Genomic DNA, 17731 nt, shown 5'->3' on the forward strand with positions numbered 1-17731 from the left:
GTGTGGGAATCCACCAGCTACTTCACCAGTAGCGACTGAGGTGGGAGCTCCATGGCTCTCCAAACCCAGCGAGGACCCTCCTTTGACAGAACATGCTGTTGTGGCATGTGTGATGTGAAAGGAAGAGGATGCTCGTGTTCCCTTGGCAAACCTCATAGCTGTGATGGTGGGCATGCTATCAAGGGACATTGGCTTTCCCAGCAGCCTTCCCTGTGTTGACAATGTGGGTGGTGCTGTTTGAAAGGTGTTGAGTCTCTGTACCTGCCTGTTGGCAGGAGGATGCTCTCCCCGGTAATGGAGGAGACTTCCATTTGGTGCTCTTGAGTTTTCGGTCTTCTGTGTCCGATTCTGTCTGGCACACTGGCAGTAAGGCCGTCCTTTTCCATCAGAAGAGTGGGCAGAGTCTCCTGAGTGCTGGAGAGCCACCAAGGTTAAGATACAGGACTTCCTAAGGGGGGAAATGTCAGAGAGCAAAGACATCCAAAGTCAGCAGGTAGGCTTTAAGAGAGGGGGTAACTCCTGTGCAATTTGTGGATGTTTCTGTCTTCATCTTGTTCCTGTGAGCACCTTACGAAGTGCATTCGCTCATGTATTCTTTCCTCATTCTTCTTCCCCCTTTGTAGGGGCGACTTCATTGGCAGAAGAAAAACATTGAAGGCAAACAGTATCTCAGCAATCTGGGAATGAGGAACACTTCTCATACGCTTCCCAGCATGGCTACTTTTGTTGCCAACAAGCCTGACCTGCAGGTGACCATCAAAGAAGAAAGCTGCCCACTGCCTTACAACAGCTCCTGGCCCCCCTTCCCAGACATCCCCCTGCCACAAGTAGTGTCCACAGCCTCCACTAGCAGCAGCCGGCCAGACCGCGAGACACGGGCAAGCGTCATCAAGAAAACGTCAGACATCACCCAGTCGAGAGTCAAGAGCTGCTAAGCCGCTGACAGTGTGTTTTTTAGCTTTGTTTTGTTTGGTTTTGTATTTTATGTTTCTCTAGGAGAGGTTCATCCCTTGACGCACATTAGACAAATCTAAGGTAAAGAAAGCCTTGGCAATATAAAACATTGCTGTGTCCGACTCCAGTGCCGGAGTGTTTTTAACTCAGGACTCCAGCCGTCAGTATGTACACCTGAACCCAGACGGACTTCCAAGGTTGCTAGGTAGGAAAAACCCAAGAACTTTGGCCCACTCGCAGGTTCCAGTGTTTCATATGAGGACCAACCGACCACAAGGGAAGTGGTGCTGCTGCGCTTCTTGCCGTCAAGGCTGTGATGGAACTGAAAGCCTCAGAATGGAAGAGAAAATGTGAACTAGCTGGAATATTTTTAAATAAAAAAATCTATTGTGAATATTGTACATAGTGCAGTACTAGCAACGTTGCAGTCTGCTTCTGCACCTTATTAAGAAAGCACTTATGAAAGGCCTTTTATTACCTTGCTCTACTTAATGGCACATTGAAGGTCCCTCCCCACCTGTGTTCTTTTCCAAGGCTATTCTTGCTAAAGTGTCTTTAAAGAATAGAGGAAAGGAAAGGAAGTTAAAACTTCCCATGTGGATTTCATACATTTTAAGACTGCTTTTCTCATGTTTGTTTTCTAATCTGCTATGCTTGAATGCCGCGTGGTACAATAGGAAAAAAAAAAACTATTACAGAGATATTATGCAAATTCCCAGATTTAAAAAAGAAGAAAAATACTCTAATTCTAACCAGAGCAAGCTTTTTTATTTTTTATACAGGGGAATATTTTATTCAAAATAAAATTCTAAAGTGAATATAATTTTTTTTAATCTTTTCTACAGCAAATTTATAATTTTAAGAATCAGTCCTTGGTTATCAGCAGTTATTACATCCTTGTGGCACATTTTTTTTTTTAATTTTGTAAAGGTGAAATAGCTTTTATGAGCTCATGTAGCAATCAGATTATCCTGTGGATTGATAATAAATATGGTATATAGTTAAATTTTTAATAATCCTCTTGTTTGTCTCTCTTTTTTTAATCTTTCAGAAGCCCCAGATGGCATGGGTGTTTGAGAGGTGGATGTGACCTCTCAGAGTGAACAATTAGCATGAGCCGTCTTTACAGTTTCTGCAGTGCCCATCTAACAGAGTGGGAAGTATTGTGCTCGAGACAGCTTGAGGTGGAAAGAGGAACTAGAGCTTAATGGCAACCTACTCAAGTCTGGCCTCACGTGTGCAGGTTGGGAACTGGGAAACCTCTTCTGGTGCTATTCCATGGTTGGCTTTGAGCAAGGCACCTCATGGAAGGGATCTTGAGGAAGCCCGTCCCCAGCCCAAAGCAGGCTCAGCTGTGTTTGCCCCGTTCCTGGTAGATACCTGTTTAGTTTACTCACAGTTTTCTTGTCCAGAAAATTATGTTTTTAAAGATTTTCAAGCAATAGCTCTTTATTAGTGGGATGAATCAGAAGTCAAGTAAACACACGTGAAGTAAACATCCCCCAAGGCTTTCAACATCTTCTGTGTGATGACAAATTCTGATTTCTCTGGGCCTTTGAGGGAAGCTGTTGAGTGTCTGATTAAGTGTGTGTAGTGGCTCGCAGGACTGCGTGGTGGTGGTGGGCAAACCATGCTGTTGGTTCTGTGAAGTGCTATACTCTGAGCTATCACAGGGTGTTCTCCAGGTGTGACTCTCAGTCCAATACTAACTCAACAGCTGAGTGCATATGCAGTATTGTGGATGTGTGGCTGATAAGCAGCAACAAGCACAAAATTGGCTGTGTCAAAGGGAGATGTATTAACTGTCTATTAAAAAGGCTCAGGTTCTGGCCAGGAGGATTTTGCTGTGTTCTTAACGTGATACCACAATTTCAAGTTTTATCACAAGTCCATCTGAAACTTGCAGTTTCACACCCAGAGGTGTGTGAAGGCAGGGCTAGAGCTTTGGTCTCTGGGTTTGGCTGGGAGGAAAAGACGGCCCAGAGCGGTATTTGAAGTGAGCCTGAAAACTCGTAACAGTGAAAACTGTTCTGTGTAAATTTCCCAGTCTCTGTCCCTCTTTTGGGGTTGTGTGCTCACCCTTCCAGTGGCCCTTCCAAAGGCCAGAAGGTTTGGTCTTCCGCAAAGAGATTGTGTGTGTTGGGGGGGTGTTACACTGTTACACTGAGTCTCCATCACCCCGAGGCCTTTGCCAGCAGGTTTATGAGGTTCACAGCAGGTTTCTTCTTGGTTTGGGGGTTCACTTGCACATTATTTTTCACATTATTTCTTGTTTTCTTAACACAGTCTGCTTTGTTTTTTTTTTTAACTTCCCAGCTCAAGGTTGGAAGTTGCTCTGTAGTGTTTCCAAGCCCCTTTTAAGATGACAGGCTCCTGTTTTTAGGCAGTGACTTCATGGGATCACAGAAGAGCCGTGTTGAAGGGCCCCTGGGAATGCACCCTTTTCCTTCTGCTGAAAGCAGGATCCTAGACTAGGTTATCCAGGACCATGTCAAACCAAGTCTTGAGTGTTTCCAGCAAGGGAAACTGGCCACTTCTCCGGGCAATCTTATTCCACGGTCAGTGGTTTTCACAGCAGATTTTTTTTATCTTTATAGCCAGACAGAATTGCCCTTGGAGCAGCTTGGGCCCATTGCCTCTTGTATCGTCAGCATGCGCCTTTGTGAAGGGACTGCCTCCGTCTTCTCTGTAACTCACCGTCATCTGATGAATTTTTATTGTGGGGAAGGAGAGTTGGGGTGCCTCGCTCAAAGCTCAGCTTAGGGTTAGGGCTGCATACGAAGGCAAGCCCAGAGCTGCAGTTGTTCTGGGGCTAGGAAAGGGCTACCAAGCTCAGAAGAAGGCTGCTGCTCGAACTGTCCTCTGAGGAAGGCTTGCTGGGGAAAGCAGGGCTGCGGTGCTTGGGCTGAGACCCTAGGGCTAGGGTCAGGGCTGAGGGAAAGAGAAAGCCCAGTTGCACAGGGCTGGAAAGCATCAAGTAATACAAACTCAGTGCTGGCGATCTCGTTCTCCGCTGAGTATTCAGTCTGTGGATGCAGAAGTTCTGCTGCCTTTGGCTCAGCCTGGGTTTAGTGCTAGAGTTACGGCCGAAAGCCCAGACACACAGTGGCGTGGGGGCTGGAAAGCATCTTACAAAGTAAGCAGAGCTGACGCTGGGCTTTTGCTTTATCAGAAGCAGGGCTTCTGTTTACCCAAGTGATGGCCTGCTCTCTCGGGGGCCAGGGTGGCTGTGTTAGATGCTGGCACATCTCTGCAGGCTTCCAGGCAAATGGCGGTGCCCGGTGCATTACACAGAGAAAAGAGACAGTGGGCTATCCTCATTTGTAGCTGTGGTTCAAGCTCCCTGCCCCTCACCCGTGGCATCAAAGAAGTACCTCCAAGGCTCTGTACCTTTCAGCAATTGCTTCTTCCTACAAGGCTCCTTTTTATTCCTGAGCTTCTGCCTTTCAGTGTGTCCTGTGTGACTGTGGGTGAGAGTCTGGCTTCAACAAGCTCCGCTGCATGCTTGGGTAAGTAAGGAGCTGCTTGCCAGAAGGTCTGCCTGAGTTTTCCTAGGTAGATAAAGGTTTGTTTCCAAAGTAAACCGTCACTTGGCAGGAGAAGAATTTGCTGCTCTTCGCTTCAGCCATCTGAAAATGAGTAGCCGATGAGCAAAGGCAGGCACCTCCAGCATAAGCTGCTTGTTCGTCTTTGTGCAGCCAAAGCAAGTTACATGCTCCCATCTCGCCTGTGGTGAGAGCATGCTGATGATCAGATAACTTGGCTCGCTCTCCCCTTGTTTCTGTGAGGAAGGCAGCTAACCTGCAAAAACAGTAGCTCCTACCCTGCTCCAGCAGCTGCGCAACAGGAGACACACGTATGCCTGGGACACATGTGCTGGGGGTGGTTACACGTGGTGACGTGGTCAGCTTCATAACATGACGCCACGAGCCTCAGACCCTTAGGAAACCAGGGGTTTAGTCAGTGTAGCTGGAGGTTCCCTGGAGTATCTGCTGAAGACCTGCCTGCATGAGGTGCTGCAATCACACGGAGGTCTGCTTTGAAGTCTGAGAAAGAGAGGAGCAGGGTTATTTAAAGAAAAGGAGATGACAAAGCACAGGTTCTTACTGCATCTGCCGATTTACCGCAAGGGGAATCACCCCCCTTCTACTGTAGGTGCCTTTGCCCTCAGCTATCATGGGCATCCCTCACCTGGGCTTGTGTTTCTTGCAGTTTTTCAAGAGAGAGCTGCTTGAAGACTCCTGTGAAGGCGGGATCGTCCTTTCTGTAACTCAACTGAAATAATGGAAAAAGTGAGTGCGTGCACGAAAAAATGAAATTATGGCCCCAAGCGTAAATTTATCCAGGTGTCTCTGTGAGTCATAGAGCTTATAATCCAGATTCGTGCTTGGTGGCTGGGGCTGCCCCTGCTGCCTTCCCCCTGGCGTATGGCAAGGTCCTTCCGTAAAAATTGTTCAAGTGCCATTCAAAATAATGGTAGGGGATTCAGCTCAACCCCCTCCCCGGGGTCAGGCGCTAACGTTTTTTTCAGCATGTGGCAATGGCCATGGGTCCTGGTTGTGTGTCACCACCCGGCTGTCCCCATCCCGCCCTCCATCCCTCGGCACTCCTGGGGCTTCAGTTCGGGCTGCCGAAGGAGTCGTGCCGCAGGAGGAACAGCCTGGGGACCCTCTCGAGCAGTGCCTGAAGGCGGGTTTCCTCCTTTGTGGCAGCACCAACAGGTGCAGGATTTTTCTGTCAACAAAAACCAAAATAGTTCTTGTGAGGAAGGAAACCACAGGGGCTGACAGCGACTGCTGCTGCAGGCAGCGCTTTGTCCACAGCCCTGTTTTTGCTGAGATAAAGACAGCGGTGGCCAGGCCACGCTTGGGCTTCATGAAACTCAGCTACTGGATGTTACAGCTTACTCTGAGCTTCTTTTTTTTTTTTTGGGGTGGGGGTGTGCAGCTTTAAATAGATCAGCAGAGGCAGAGGAAGCCCTCTCCAAGCTCAGTTTGTTATTTTTTTGATGAGTAGCTGATGATAGGTAGATCCTTTGGGCTGCTTCTGCTTTCAGTGAGACAGCTGTAGACTAAATAATTCAGCAGCAGCTAAAAGGCGTGCTGCAGTTGTGCGTGGCTTGCTTGGACCTCTGAGATGGATTTTGTCTGGAGCTGATTTCATACCAGCACAGGGAGGTGAGGCATCAGTGGAGATGGTCCCTTGTTTTTTACAGGTTAATACTGGTGTACGGATGGTGGAAAAGAATGGGAGCTACTATTTTTGTTTGTTTCATCGTGGCTACATCTCTCAGATCTGAGTGCTACGGCTCCCCTCCAGAGGATACCTGACAGGGTTGTGTTCATTTCCATGCTTTATTTGATGTATGGTTTCTCAGCTGACCATGTTCTTTACAATACAGCCAGGTTTTGAAAACTGCATATGTTTTTTTCAGGCTGTTTCTTTGGAGAACATCAGCTTTAGGACATTTGAACCCAAGCTGTGAAGGTGCTGCATTATTAACCCCTTGCAATTTCTGCTCTGAGACCTAGCACAGCAGCAGGAAACCAGCTGGGTGCTGAGGATGTTTGCTGTGGCATGGGCTTTTGCATGTGCCCGTTTAAAGATGTTATTTCTTGCAGCCAACGCTGTCAAGTTTCAGTTTTTGGTGGTATTTTTACTCTCAGGCAACTTATTTATTTATTTTTTTTCAAAGAACTGAAAAAGCCAACCAACCCAGCCCGCTGCAATAGGTCTGCTGGGATACCTTCCCGAACACCTTTCTCTTGAGGGCGAGAAAATATTGACACACAAATACTGCTGCGGTCTCACTTCTGGTGCAAGCCCCAGAGAGCTAATGGATGTTAAAATCTGTTTACTTTAGCAGTAAATTGGAGCCATTCTCCCTGCTCGGCCGCTTTGCCCAGCCTCAAACCCACAGAGCAGCAACGAGTAGAGCTGGCAGGAAGCTGCGGTGTTCGTGTCTCGGCATCCTGAAGCACAAGCACAGGAAGGACGCTGATCAAACAGCCCCCAAGCCACCCCACTGACCCCCTCGGGTGCCCCGTCCTCCTCTGGGGCTGGCAGAGGGTTTGTTCCTCCCTGGTCGCCTTCCTCCACCACATTTGCGTAGCCCCACCAACATCCTGGTCCTTCAGGGTTGCATCCTTATCAGTCGCAAAGTTTGCCTGCAGTTTCCTGATAGCCTGTCAATCGATGTGACTGGCCAGGTCTGCGTCTTGTCGCTGTCTCATTTATGTTTGTCTGGCAGGTTTCTGTCCCCATGTATTTTATCACCTCCCCCTTTTCCTTATTGTTCCATTTGCCCACGTTGTCCATCAGATAGTCCCTGACCAGGTACACTTAGGGGAGCAGATGCTCTCTGCTTCCACATACCTGTAGGCTCCCACCTCCCATCTGGGTTGGCAGCTCGCAATTTTCTCCAGTTAGTGAATGAAACAGGAGCTGCACGGTTGCTGCTCTCACCTTCCCATGCCAACCTCCAGCAGTGCTCTGGGCGCTTGATGCCTCCTCATTCCTTGGGCAGGGACCAGCATCTCTCCATCACACTGCCCACGCCTCTTCCCTCCAGCAGGCAGCAGTGTGATGGGGGACAATAAACAAATTCATGCAGATTACCTAAAATATTGCGCAGAGCAGCCCCAGATCCTCCATGTGGGGCTTTCCGCTGCCTCAACAGCCAGCCTTGTCCTTCCTGGCGCGACGCCTTCACTGGACACTGCAGCTGCCTGCAGGGGCAGAGGAGTGCCCCGCATGCCCAAGTTCAAGATGCCTTTCCCAAAAAGCTGTTTTCCCAGAGGTTTCCGCTGCCCCAGCACATGTGGCGTGACTCATCCCTGTATGCGTAAGGGCACTCGCTTTTCACAGCTTCCTTTCACATTTGCCAAAGTTTGCTGGAGGAAAATGGGATGATGCCTGTTTTGCTTGTAGGCCTTGTGATGCCATAACACAGTGCGTTTGGGGAGAGCACTGCTGTGTCTCTGGTGTCTGCTGTTGGGAAACACGAGCTTCTTGGTACTACAGAGAGACTTCATGAGCATTTGTATGTTTGGCTTGGTGGAGCAAAGTTTACAGGAAAAATGTAAGTGATGGGCACAAGCAAAACTGATACAAGATCTCTCTGTGAGTATTTCAAAGTGATCTAAAACAAATCAGATTTCAGTGTGAGCTTCTGGGAAAAAACACAAACACGAAAGATCAGTTCTGTATCACTTACCTGGAGGTCAGCGGTCTGCTGTGCCGTGTCCAGCTTTCCTCAGGACGCATGTGCTGAGCACGCCCTGTGCTGGGGACGGGGATGCAGGAGCAAGGAGGGCAGCGTGCGGTGCTCCCTGCTGGCACGGGTGTCCCTGGGGACATCAGCTGGGGGAGCACAGCCAGCCCCTGCAGAACAAATCCCAGAGTTTTGAGACCCTCGGCCCATGTGGCCGTTTCTGTTGGGTTATGATACCCCAGTCCATCCATTTTACGCAGTTTCAGATTCCGGGTCAGGTGGAGGAGAAGCGAAACCAGAGCAGCATGTTAGTGAGGAATGACACTTCTGGCAAGCCCGCATTTATTCACAGAAATCTGGTTAGCCAGATTCAAAGTAGTTTTACTTAAATCTGTGAAGTTTCCATCTGAATAAGGACTTTAAAAGCAAGCAGATCGTGCTACATCAAGCTCACTGGTCCACTGCAACTGTCTGCAGCAAATGCTAATTCGGGGTAGCACAGCCTTGTTGAAAGGGAAAAAAAATTGCAAAGGGAATTAGCTGAAGGAACATCCGTCCCAGAGGGTCGGAGTGATGATATTTTTATGTAGAGGCTTTAATTAAACGAACAGCATCTCCTTGTGCAAGCAGCTCTGGGCTGCGGCGGGGTGTTGAGGCATGGTGCTCCCTTGTGCCCTGTCCCAGGACGGCCGCAGCAGCGTGGCCGGGCTCGCTGCCCCTCTCGCCGCCCGTGTGCATAAACACGCGCCGTGCCAGAACAGCCTGCCGGGTGGGTCACTCGAGGTAAAACCAACAGGATGTGTGTGCATCGACTTCCCTTCCCTCGGCAGCAAAAACAGCCTCAGCGCCTCACTAGGAAACCGGCCCCGCTGCCAGACGCACGCTGTCTGTCCGTCAGCGGCAGGGTGGCAGCGGGGCGCTTGGTCCCAGCACTACACCACGAGTGGCACGAGCCGCCTGGCCAGGGAAAGCCCGGCGTGAAGCTTGTTTTTGTCATCCCTTTGGTGCTGCCTCGCTTCCTGTAGGAGAGTTGGGGGTTTAAGGAGTGGGTCTGAGGAAAAGCAAGCTGGCTCCTGTCAGCACCAGGGGAAAGGACCGTGGGGTGAGGACTGCTGAAGAAGCTCTGTGGTGTGGTCTGGTGCCTCGTCTGCTTTTTTGGATGGTTTTGGCTGATCTGATTGAAGCGAAGCCCATAAATCTACCGGCATGAATCTTCTTGCTGAGAGCAGTTCTGGATTATTGGCAGGGACCAAGCAGGTGAAGAGCTTACTGTTAGGAGTGTCCTCTGGCCTTTGGTTTGGTCTCAAGGTCTTTCATATGCCCCCTATTTGAGCAGCAGCGCCTTTCACAAAGTTCACTCAGTCAGTCCTGCCCTTCAGCCAACAGCCCGCACATCTCCTTACGCATCGAAAACCACCAAGGAGCTGCTTTCGCTGCAGCTCATGTTCAATGTGTACTCCCCTGAGAACCTCAACCTCTTCCATCGCTGCTGCTGCTTCCCAGCACGGGGGCACAGCCTGCCTTGCTCCCAAGCTGCCTTCCTCCACACTTACAAGTAAAATGATATGTATAATGTATATATTTTTTTAATTTAAGATCCTTCCTGTCTGGCCCCGCTTCACCTTAAAATTATCCCAGAGTGCCCCTTGCAAATAGAGGTGTATTGTGCTGTCGGATGGGCAGTACTGCTGAGGGCCCAGCCCCTCTTTCAGTGCTCTGCTGGGCAGCAGTTGTGTGGCTAGGGGAGGCTGGCCAGGCTTCAACCAGCACCCAGAGCCTGCTCCTCTTCACTTCTCCCTCCTAGGTCTTTCTGCACTGATTGGAGCGAAACTTGTTTTCTCATTGCTTCCCCCAACTGAGTAAATATGTGCTCAGTGTCACGGCATTGTTCTTTGGTTTTGGGCTCTTTCCAGCTGATTAATTATTACAGCCACACAGAGGCCGGGTGGTTTTCGCAATGTGAGAATGGGGATGTGCGTCAGACCACTGGCCTGACCGGCCCAGTATCCTGTCTCCTGCGATGACTTGGAACTGGCATTTGGGACAAGATTTTTGGAGCCAGGGCAAGGTTAGAGGGATTTTTTTTTTCCTTGATAAATCCTCCCAGCATTTACTAACCATCAATTTGGAGAATTTGTGAGCTGGAGGTTGTGTCTTGACTGTATCCAAGAGTCCTGCTGGACACACCTTGCATGCATTTGACCAATTCCTTCTTGACCCCATTCATGCTTTCAGCCACTGAAATACCATGTGGCAATGAGTTTCACCGTCCAGCTAAATGTTGTGTGAAAAAATGTTCTTCAACTGCTCCAGATCAACTGCCTGAATATTTACTTCTAAACCAAGCACTCAGAGATCTTCAGATATGAAGGCCATGAAAGTGAAAATATGCCCTCGCGCTCAGACTCCACAGAACCGTGCGTGTGGTTTGTGCACACCTTAAATCTCAGTTACCTCCCTTAACAAACACGTTAGCAAGTGAAAGTCTTCAGCAGCACTCACAGGACGCACATAACAGGTCCCAGGTCTGTAGGCCTACAAAAATTGGGTTTGCTGTGTCACTGGGGTGCTGAATGGAGACAACTGCTGTTCGCTGGGGGGTGTCTGAACTGGGGGAGCCAGCCAGGCACCCCCAAGGAGGCAGCACATGCAAATGCCTCTTGCCTCTGTATTTCCGACCATGCAGGGGAAAAAGCCCGTTGTGTGCAGCAAACAGAGCTATTTTAGAGTTGGGGTGTGTGTGTGTGTGTGTGTGCGCGCGCGCGCTCGCGCGCGCGCGTAAGCTCTTCACCCTGCTGTCTGGTTTTCACTGAAGAGCGTTACTTTCTTTCGAAGAGGAAGCAGGTGCACATGAAGGATTTGTTTTTGCAAGCATGCCACAGGGTGGGGGTGATGGCAGGAGGGGTTGCCTTGCTCAGCACCCTCTTTTCCTTGCTCGGAAAGGTGCTGGTACTGAGCTACCTGCTGAGGCTGGGTGTGCAGGCTCACGGGCTGCAGGCAGCATCGCCTTCCCGGGGCAAGCAGGAGTGCGCCTGTGCACATGTGTATGCACATATATACATGCATGCTGTCCCTGTGGCTGCTTAGCTTCTGAACAGCAAACTGCAGGGCAGCAAGCTGCCTTTATTTTTTGTAACAGGCAAGTTTTTAAGGTGTCAAGGCAGACGATAGCAAGAGTCACTGCAAGTTCTTGGCCATATACAGGCTTCTGCCTATAAGACATAAGAGGGAAGGGAAGGTGACACTGAATGTTTCACTTTCCTCTTCTTTCTGTAGGGAGAGGGGGGATTTCTGTTCTTTCTTTCCAGCTTGGATGGAAGTAGCAATTGGACTATGGCTATATGAAGAAGGATATACTGGACAGAGAAGTCCTTGGCATGGCTACTGGTCCAGAAAGCAGGCTGAAACCGTTGTTTTTTTCACCCTAATTCACAGGCTTTCCAAAGAAACCGGATTTAACCAGAGATTTTTTTTTTTTAATCCCACTGCTCCACCAGTATGTTTACTGTTTTGTAGTAGCTGCGGATGAAATTTTCTTTCATTGCATAAGACTTACAGACCTAGGGAAGTGGAGTACTTGGGCCATGCCCATTGGCCACCGTCACTTCTCTCCTACAACACCTGTGTGCAGGACTACCATGCAGGTACTGCTTCCACACGCTCATCTGCAGCGTTTTGTGCCCTCACAAGTGCACCTGATGGCCTCAGGGAAGGGCAGAGCGAGGGAGGACACTACAGACAGACAAATTTCCCAGTTGTCCTTAACAAGTGACCCTCAGGGCAAGACTGATGTCTCCATTATGTTATTTTTACTTTGCCTTGCAATGAATCCAGAGTTTGTGAGCATGTCATGAGTCCTGAATTGATTTTTTTTCCCAGCAGCAGTGAGACAATTTCCAAATGCATACATGATGTATGATGAATATATCCGATTACATATCTATAGGAGAATAAGTCGTGCTGGCTCTGCATTTGCTTCGTGTTTCAGCAGTGGGTAACAGTACCCCATGAGTTTATCACATCCCACGGGCCCCATGCAATGAATAATCGTGTGAGTTGGACGAGAGCTGCTCCCAGCCCATCCAAGAAGACTTTCCTCCTCCAGATGTGTTGTGGTTTAACCTGGGCCGTGCCCCTGGTGTGTGGCAGCCCGCTCCGTGCCCCAGCAAGGCCTGGTGTTGCTCAAGATGGTGGCTCCCATGTTGGCCTGTGTGCTGGGCTCCTCACGTCAGCCAGGCCCCGCCAAGCAGGAGGGAGGGGGGAAAAGAAACAGGAACTTCTCTTTGGGACCGTATCATCACAAAACTGAGAGAAGAAGTGAAATTTTAGATGAAAAGGATGGCTTTTAGTGAATTATGGTGAACTTGGTAATCTTACAGGGAGCCGTTCCCATGCTGTGGTCTGTGGAGGAATGGCTGGATTCGGTACATTTCAGCTCCTCATTTCCAGTTGCTAATCTGCCTTAAACATCAGATACCATTCTATGAGGCATTCCCTTGGTGTCTTCCCATGCACAGAGAAATCTCAGACACTCTCTGGAGTGAAATTTAGCCAAACAACACTGCTTACACCTCAGCTTCCTTGTTGGGATATAAAGTGTTACATGCAAGAAGGTGCAGTTTTGTATGCCCACTATGGTCAGCATGATAAGTCATATACATCTCTTGGCTTAAGAAGAAATAGCAGGAAGGAAGCAAGGAAGGAAGGAAAAGAAAGAGAAAGAAAAAAAAAGACAGAAAGAAAAAGAAATTAAAAAAAAGAATCAGAGCAAAGCTTTAAAATTAGCTACCCGTTGCTGAAAGAGGTATCAAGTTAAAATATATAATTGCCAGGCTGACTGTTAAAAAAGTATATCTATTAAACTAAAGCATTTTATATACCTTCTGCCAAACTTTGTCTCATTCCACCAAATCACTTCAGCAAGTGTTCTCAGATTGGTGGAAATTTCTCATGTGTGGAGCATTATCTGTGTACCTGTGTGCTTGGCTGGCTATCTGCTTATCAGGACACAAGAGCTGCTTTGGGAAGTGAGCCAGTGCTGGTGACGCTGGTGTTAATGAGCGAGCAGTGCAGGATTCAGAAGCTGCTGATTCAGATCAGGATATCTGTTCCTTTCTGGAGACAGTTGTAAGCTTAATTCTCTACCAGACGGTATGTTTTATCATATGCCGTAAAAGGTTTCTGTGCAACTTGTTCTGAAATCTTGGAGATACTCCTGTATGTTCTGAAATAAGTATTGGAGTACATCCAAACCTTACTAAGCCAACTCATTAAATATATTCGCATTATACTGAGCATGCAGTAAATGATACTAATACTAATACTACTAATAATGTAGGATTTACTGCATAACACAGCTCTAGAAATTTCATACTTAGGAAGACTAGTTGGCCTTTTTGAAGGTAAGATTATTTCCAGGATCCTAACTGAAAACGCAGCTGCTTATGGTCAGATGTTTCTGTCTGACTGCAGACTGGCCCATTTCCGATACAAAACCAAAAGTTCTGCTATGGCACTCACATTAAATTGCAGCCCTGGATACATCCATCTAAGAGGAGAACCATGCAGAAGTGGCCAGAGGACTGTCTGGGAGTACAGACACTGCTGCATGGGAAGGCTTTACCTCCCTGTATGGTCCATAATACTGCAGACTTCAGGCTGCCCCTGCTTTGAGCAGGAGGCTGGCCTGGAGACCTCCTGAGTTCTTCCCACCTCAGTCTTCCTGTGATCCTGCAAGCCTGGAGCCATAACTACATTGCAGAGTATGATTGCCGTTTTGTTGCAGTGAATTCTGTGATCACTGTCACAATTATCTCTTTTAATTTGACAAGGACCCCATGTTCTCCTGCCTTTTGGAGCATGACAACAGCTTGTGATGAGCAGCGGAACCCTTTCTGTTGCCTCCAGGTAATGACAGTGTGTGTGTGGGGAGGAAGCAACTTGTGGAAGGGGGAAATCTAACTTCAGAAGATGCCATTATGGATGAGTGCAATGTCCTGACTTTGGGCATGGGTTTTTAAAAGAAGCATTTAAGGCCCTTTATTGAACCAATAGTGGCCTCCATCCCAAAGAAAGCCATGTGTGGATGGGAGATTTCGGGTTGTGATCCCTACTGTGTGGTTCGTGAGTCCATGGAAAAGCAACAAAAGCTTAAAGCAGCTTAGCAAGGCACAGAGAGCAGAGAAACCATTGTAGTGAGGATGCTTGAGCTTGTGGGCTGACCAAGGGTATGTGGCCAAGGCTCGAGGAAAGCCAAGGGATGAAGAAGCATAAGGTAGCAGGGATTAGTGCAGATCCTTCTGTGTAGCTGGAGCACATCTGCAAAGATGGGCATGGAGGACAGAGCAAGGCAGGCAGGCTGACCTGGCAGCTACATGGGTCCATCAGTCACAGAGTTGCAGTGCAAATGAGAAAAAACAGGTTTTTCTCCACAGTCAGAGGCAACTGGGGTAGGACTTCGCTGGTGTTTAACTGGAGTTGACAGTGAATGTGATGAAAACATCTCAGCCACCCAAAAAGAGGTGCAGGAAGCATAAGGCTTTGCATTCCTCTTTCACATCGAAAGAAAAATTACTCCAGGTGAAATAAAATGTTCTAGAAAGATGAAAGGAAAATGAGTAGGTGTAAGCACAGGCAGGGTTTTCCCAAATATACCTGAAGATGCTCAAGAACTGGGGTTGTGTCTAAAGAGTGCTTTGCAAATGGTGTTAGCTACCTGCTGTCTTTTCTCCACTCCTTGGTCTTGCTTTTCTGCAAAAATGTAGCAAGGACCAGAGTAAAGGTAAATCCATGGTAACCCACTCCCCACACCCAAGCGTGTAGATAAGCCCTTGAGGTTGGGGTTTCATGTCATTTTTGGGTCAGGCTGAAAAACGCTTCTAGTAGCAATAAAAAAAAATCCCCACCTTCCTTTCGTTTCACCTAAAGAGATCTCATCAAGTCACTCCTGTAAAAAATGCACCCCTCTCTCAAGTGGTTTGACAGGATTTTTGCATCCTTCTGATCTGCGGGGATTTTTTCCCTTGAGTGTGCCCAGGTAGGCAGTGTCGCTCGCTTCCAGGCTTCACTTCAGCTCATTTCTTAGAAAGTACAAGCCATGCTGAAAAGCTTTCTGAAAAGTTGCTGCATGCCTTAGAAGGCAAAAAGCTGCTCTGTTAGCACCATGATGGGAAGGTTTGGAGGGGATGAAGCAGCCGTGCAGCCCTGGGCAGGGTGGCTGGCACCCGGCTGCCACCCCTTCAGTCTGCTGCAGCTTGGGGGTAAGCAAACAGAAAGTAATGGTGATGCAATTTAATGGCATATTGCATTATGCAATGGAGCCAGTTTAAAAATAGACTCCTTGGTGCAAGTCCAAGCTGCCAGTGTCCCCACCAGGTGCAGAAAGCCATGCCGTGAGACACTATCACCAATTTCGGTGGACTGAGCCTGGTTTGCTCTCCTCTTGAGAAGCCCCCACATTTCACAGGGTGTGGGCAGAGGCAGTGTGGCATGTTGGTTTCACCCATACTCCAAAACTGGAAAAAGGTTGCAACAAAGAAAAAAATTGGGGACCTGCACTGCCCTTGGGACCCTTGTATTTCACTGAAAAATGAGTTATAGCCCCACAGCCCTAGGACTTGTTATGGTAAGCTGGTTTAGCAGAAGGCCAGAGGATGCTAAGATCACTCTTACAATACATGTACTCAAGGGAAACCAATCTTCAAGTACTTGCTTTCGCAATGAGAGCATGAGACTACCCAGTGGTCCATTTACATAAGCCAAAAGCAGTATTTCAGTCAGAAAAACTGCAATTTGAATCAGAGGTTGGCTATCAGATAGTTTAATGAGGACAGCGTGTTCTCTGCACCTTACATATCCACCCGCCCCTACAGATTTGCAGATGGTTTATGAGATGTTATGGTCTGCTCTCTGACAGCTGCAAGATGTTCAGGTTGTTTACAGAGATGAGGAGAGAACAAGTTCAGCCCTGGCCCCTTCCCCACCTACGTGCTGGGTTATATCTGGCGTGATGAGAGAGCCCAATGCTTGCACTTAACCTCACCGACCCCACTTCCATTGGCAGAACTGAAGATGGGAGGAAACAAAACACTGCAAACCTGAGCACGAGTGCAGAATTTCGCTTGGAGATCCAGTAGGATTCTTCCAACACCCCGCTATGCGATATACCTTTAACCTCTTTACCATTAGTCTGATTGATGCTTCTCTTTTGTATGATCTTACTGGGGAGAAAAGGAGCCTCAGGAGGAGATCTACAGCTGCACATCCAGAACAGATACACTAAATTATCTGTGACCTCAACATTACAGAAAAATCCTTTGCCCTGCCAATGCATCTACCGGTCCTTTTTGGGCTTGTCATCACTCAGCAATTCTTTGTGTTAAAACACACTGCTGACAGCATTGTGTGAGATGCTTAAACAGGAGGATCTGTGTTCTGGCTAATGCCAGCGATGATGAAACTTTTCTGGGAAAAAGTATTTGACAGCGTTAGCCAACAGAAATGTAAAGTGACCTGTCTCAAAGAAAAATGCCACGTATCAAGCAGCAAAGGGGAAAAGGCCTGTTGCTGAGGGAGGGAAAGGCTTGACAATCAGCACTGCCTGCTGAGGGAAGGGCTAACTATCACCTGCGCTTTGCTTTGCTGGCAAATAAATTGGATGCAATGGCAAATAGTGTTTAGAGAGACTTCTGCCTGCCCCTGCAACAGCTATGAAACCTAAGACTATCTGGAGCTTCAGCTTTGTGTGTGCTGAAGGGGCTGTGTTCAGCTGCTGTCTCTGATGGTCCAGCCTTGCCCTGCCCCAAAGTGTGACAAAAGCTGACTGCAACCTGAAAGCTGGAGCAGCTGAGGATCTGGATCTGCACCAACATATGGGAAGACTGCCTAGCTGGCTGAGGGAAGGGCAGTGAATTCAGCAGAGTTGTGCATCATCCTCCCAGGAAATATGCTTTGGGTATCAGGAGCCCAGTAACTGACCTTGCTGCTTGAGGTGTGAGGAAGATCCCTCCTGCAAGATGGGAGATGTGGCTGGGCAGAGGGCCTGGGAGAATTATCTCTGTAGGACTGAAGGAAGACGTGATTTTCCCAGTTTCCAGGAATTAATGGTGAATGGTAAGATCAGCTGCTTTGACTTCTGTGAACATTATATTATTAACATCTGGAACAGCAAAATGCAACTGAAGATCCATCAAAACAGCGGCCTGGTAGGATCCAGGATTTCATAAGGGGCGTAGCTTCTCCTGGGACTCTGAGAACAAAATAAAGACCAGATGCAACCAGCCAGCACCCCAGCTGACTCCAGAGCAATGGGAAGGTCTGCTTGGATGTTTTGAGCCATAGAAGTCGGAGATCGATTGCAGGGCACTTCTTGGCTGATGCCACAAATGTTACACTGAAGAGACCACAGAGTACTGTAACACTATTCAAATAAGTGATCATGCGGCAGAGATCATAAATGGTGCAAAAGGCAATGGGCCTAGGTCTGAGGGTTTGCCTTAGTGGGCTGTAGGATGCCCAGATCAAAAGAAGTGCAAGCCTTGGATTCTGGGAAGATGGAAAAAACAA

General features: G+C 48.3%; 1 protein-coding gene across 5 annotated transcripts in view; it reads left to right on the plus strand.

Annotated features, from left to right (window-relative positions):
- IRF2 (interferon regulatory factor 2) overlaps nt 1-1970 on the plus strand; it is a 42220-nt gene extending 40250 nt beyond the window's left edge. For all 5 annotated transcript variants that reach the window (XM_080590749.1, XM_080590751.1, XM_080590748.1 and 2 more), the window contains one exon: nt 624-1970. In XM_080590749.1, the coding sequence (XP_080446875.1) occupies nt 624-935 (312 nt within the window). In that variant the 3' untranslated portion in view covers nt 936-1970. The remainder of the gene's footprint in view (nt 1-623) is intronic.
- Nucleotides 1971-17731: the final 15761 nt, after the last annotated feature.

The sequence above is a fragment of the Anser brachyrhynchus genome (assembly GCF_964034855.1).
Source record: "Anser brachyrhynchus genome assembly, chromosome: 4".
Classification (NCBI taxonomy): domain Eukaryota; kingdom Metazoa; phylum Chordata; class Aves; order Anseriformes; family Anatidae; genus Anser; species Anser brachyrhynchus.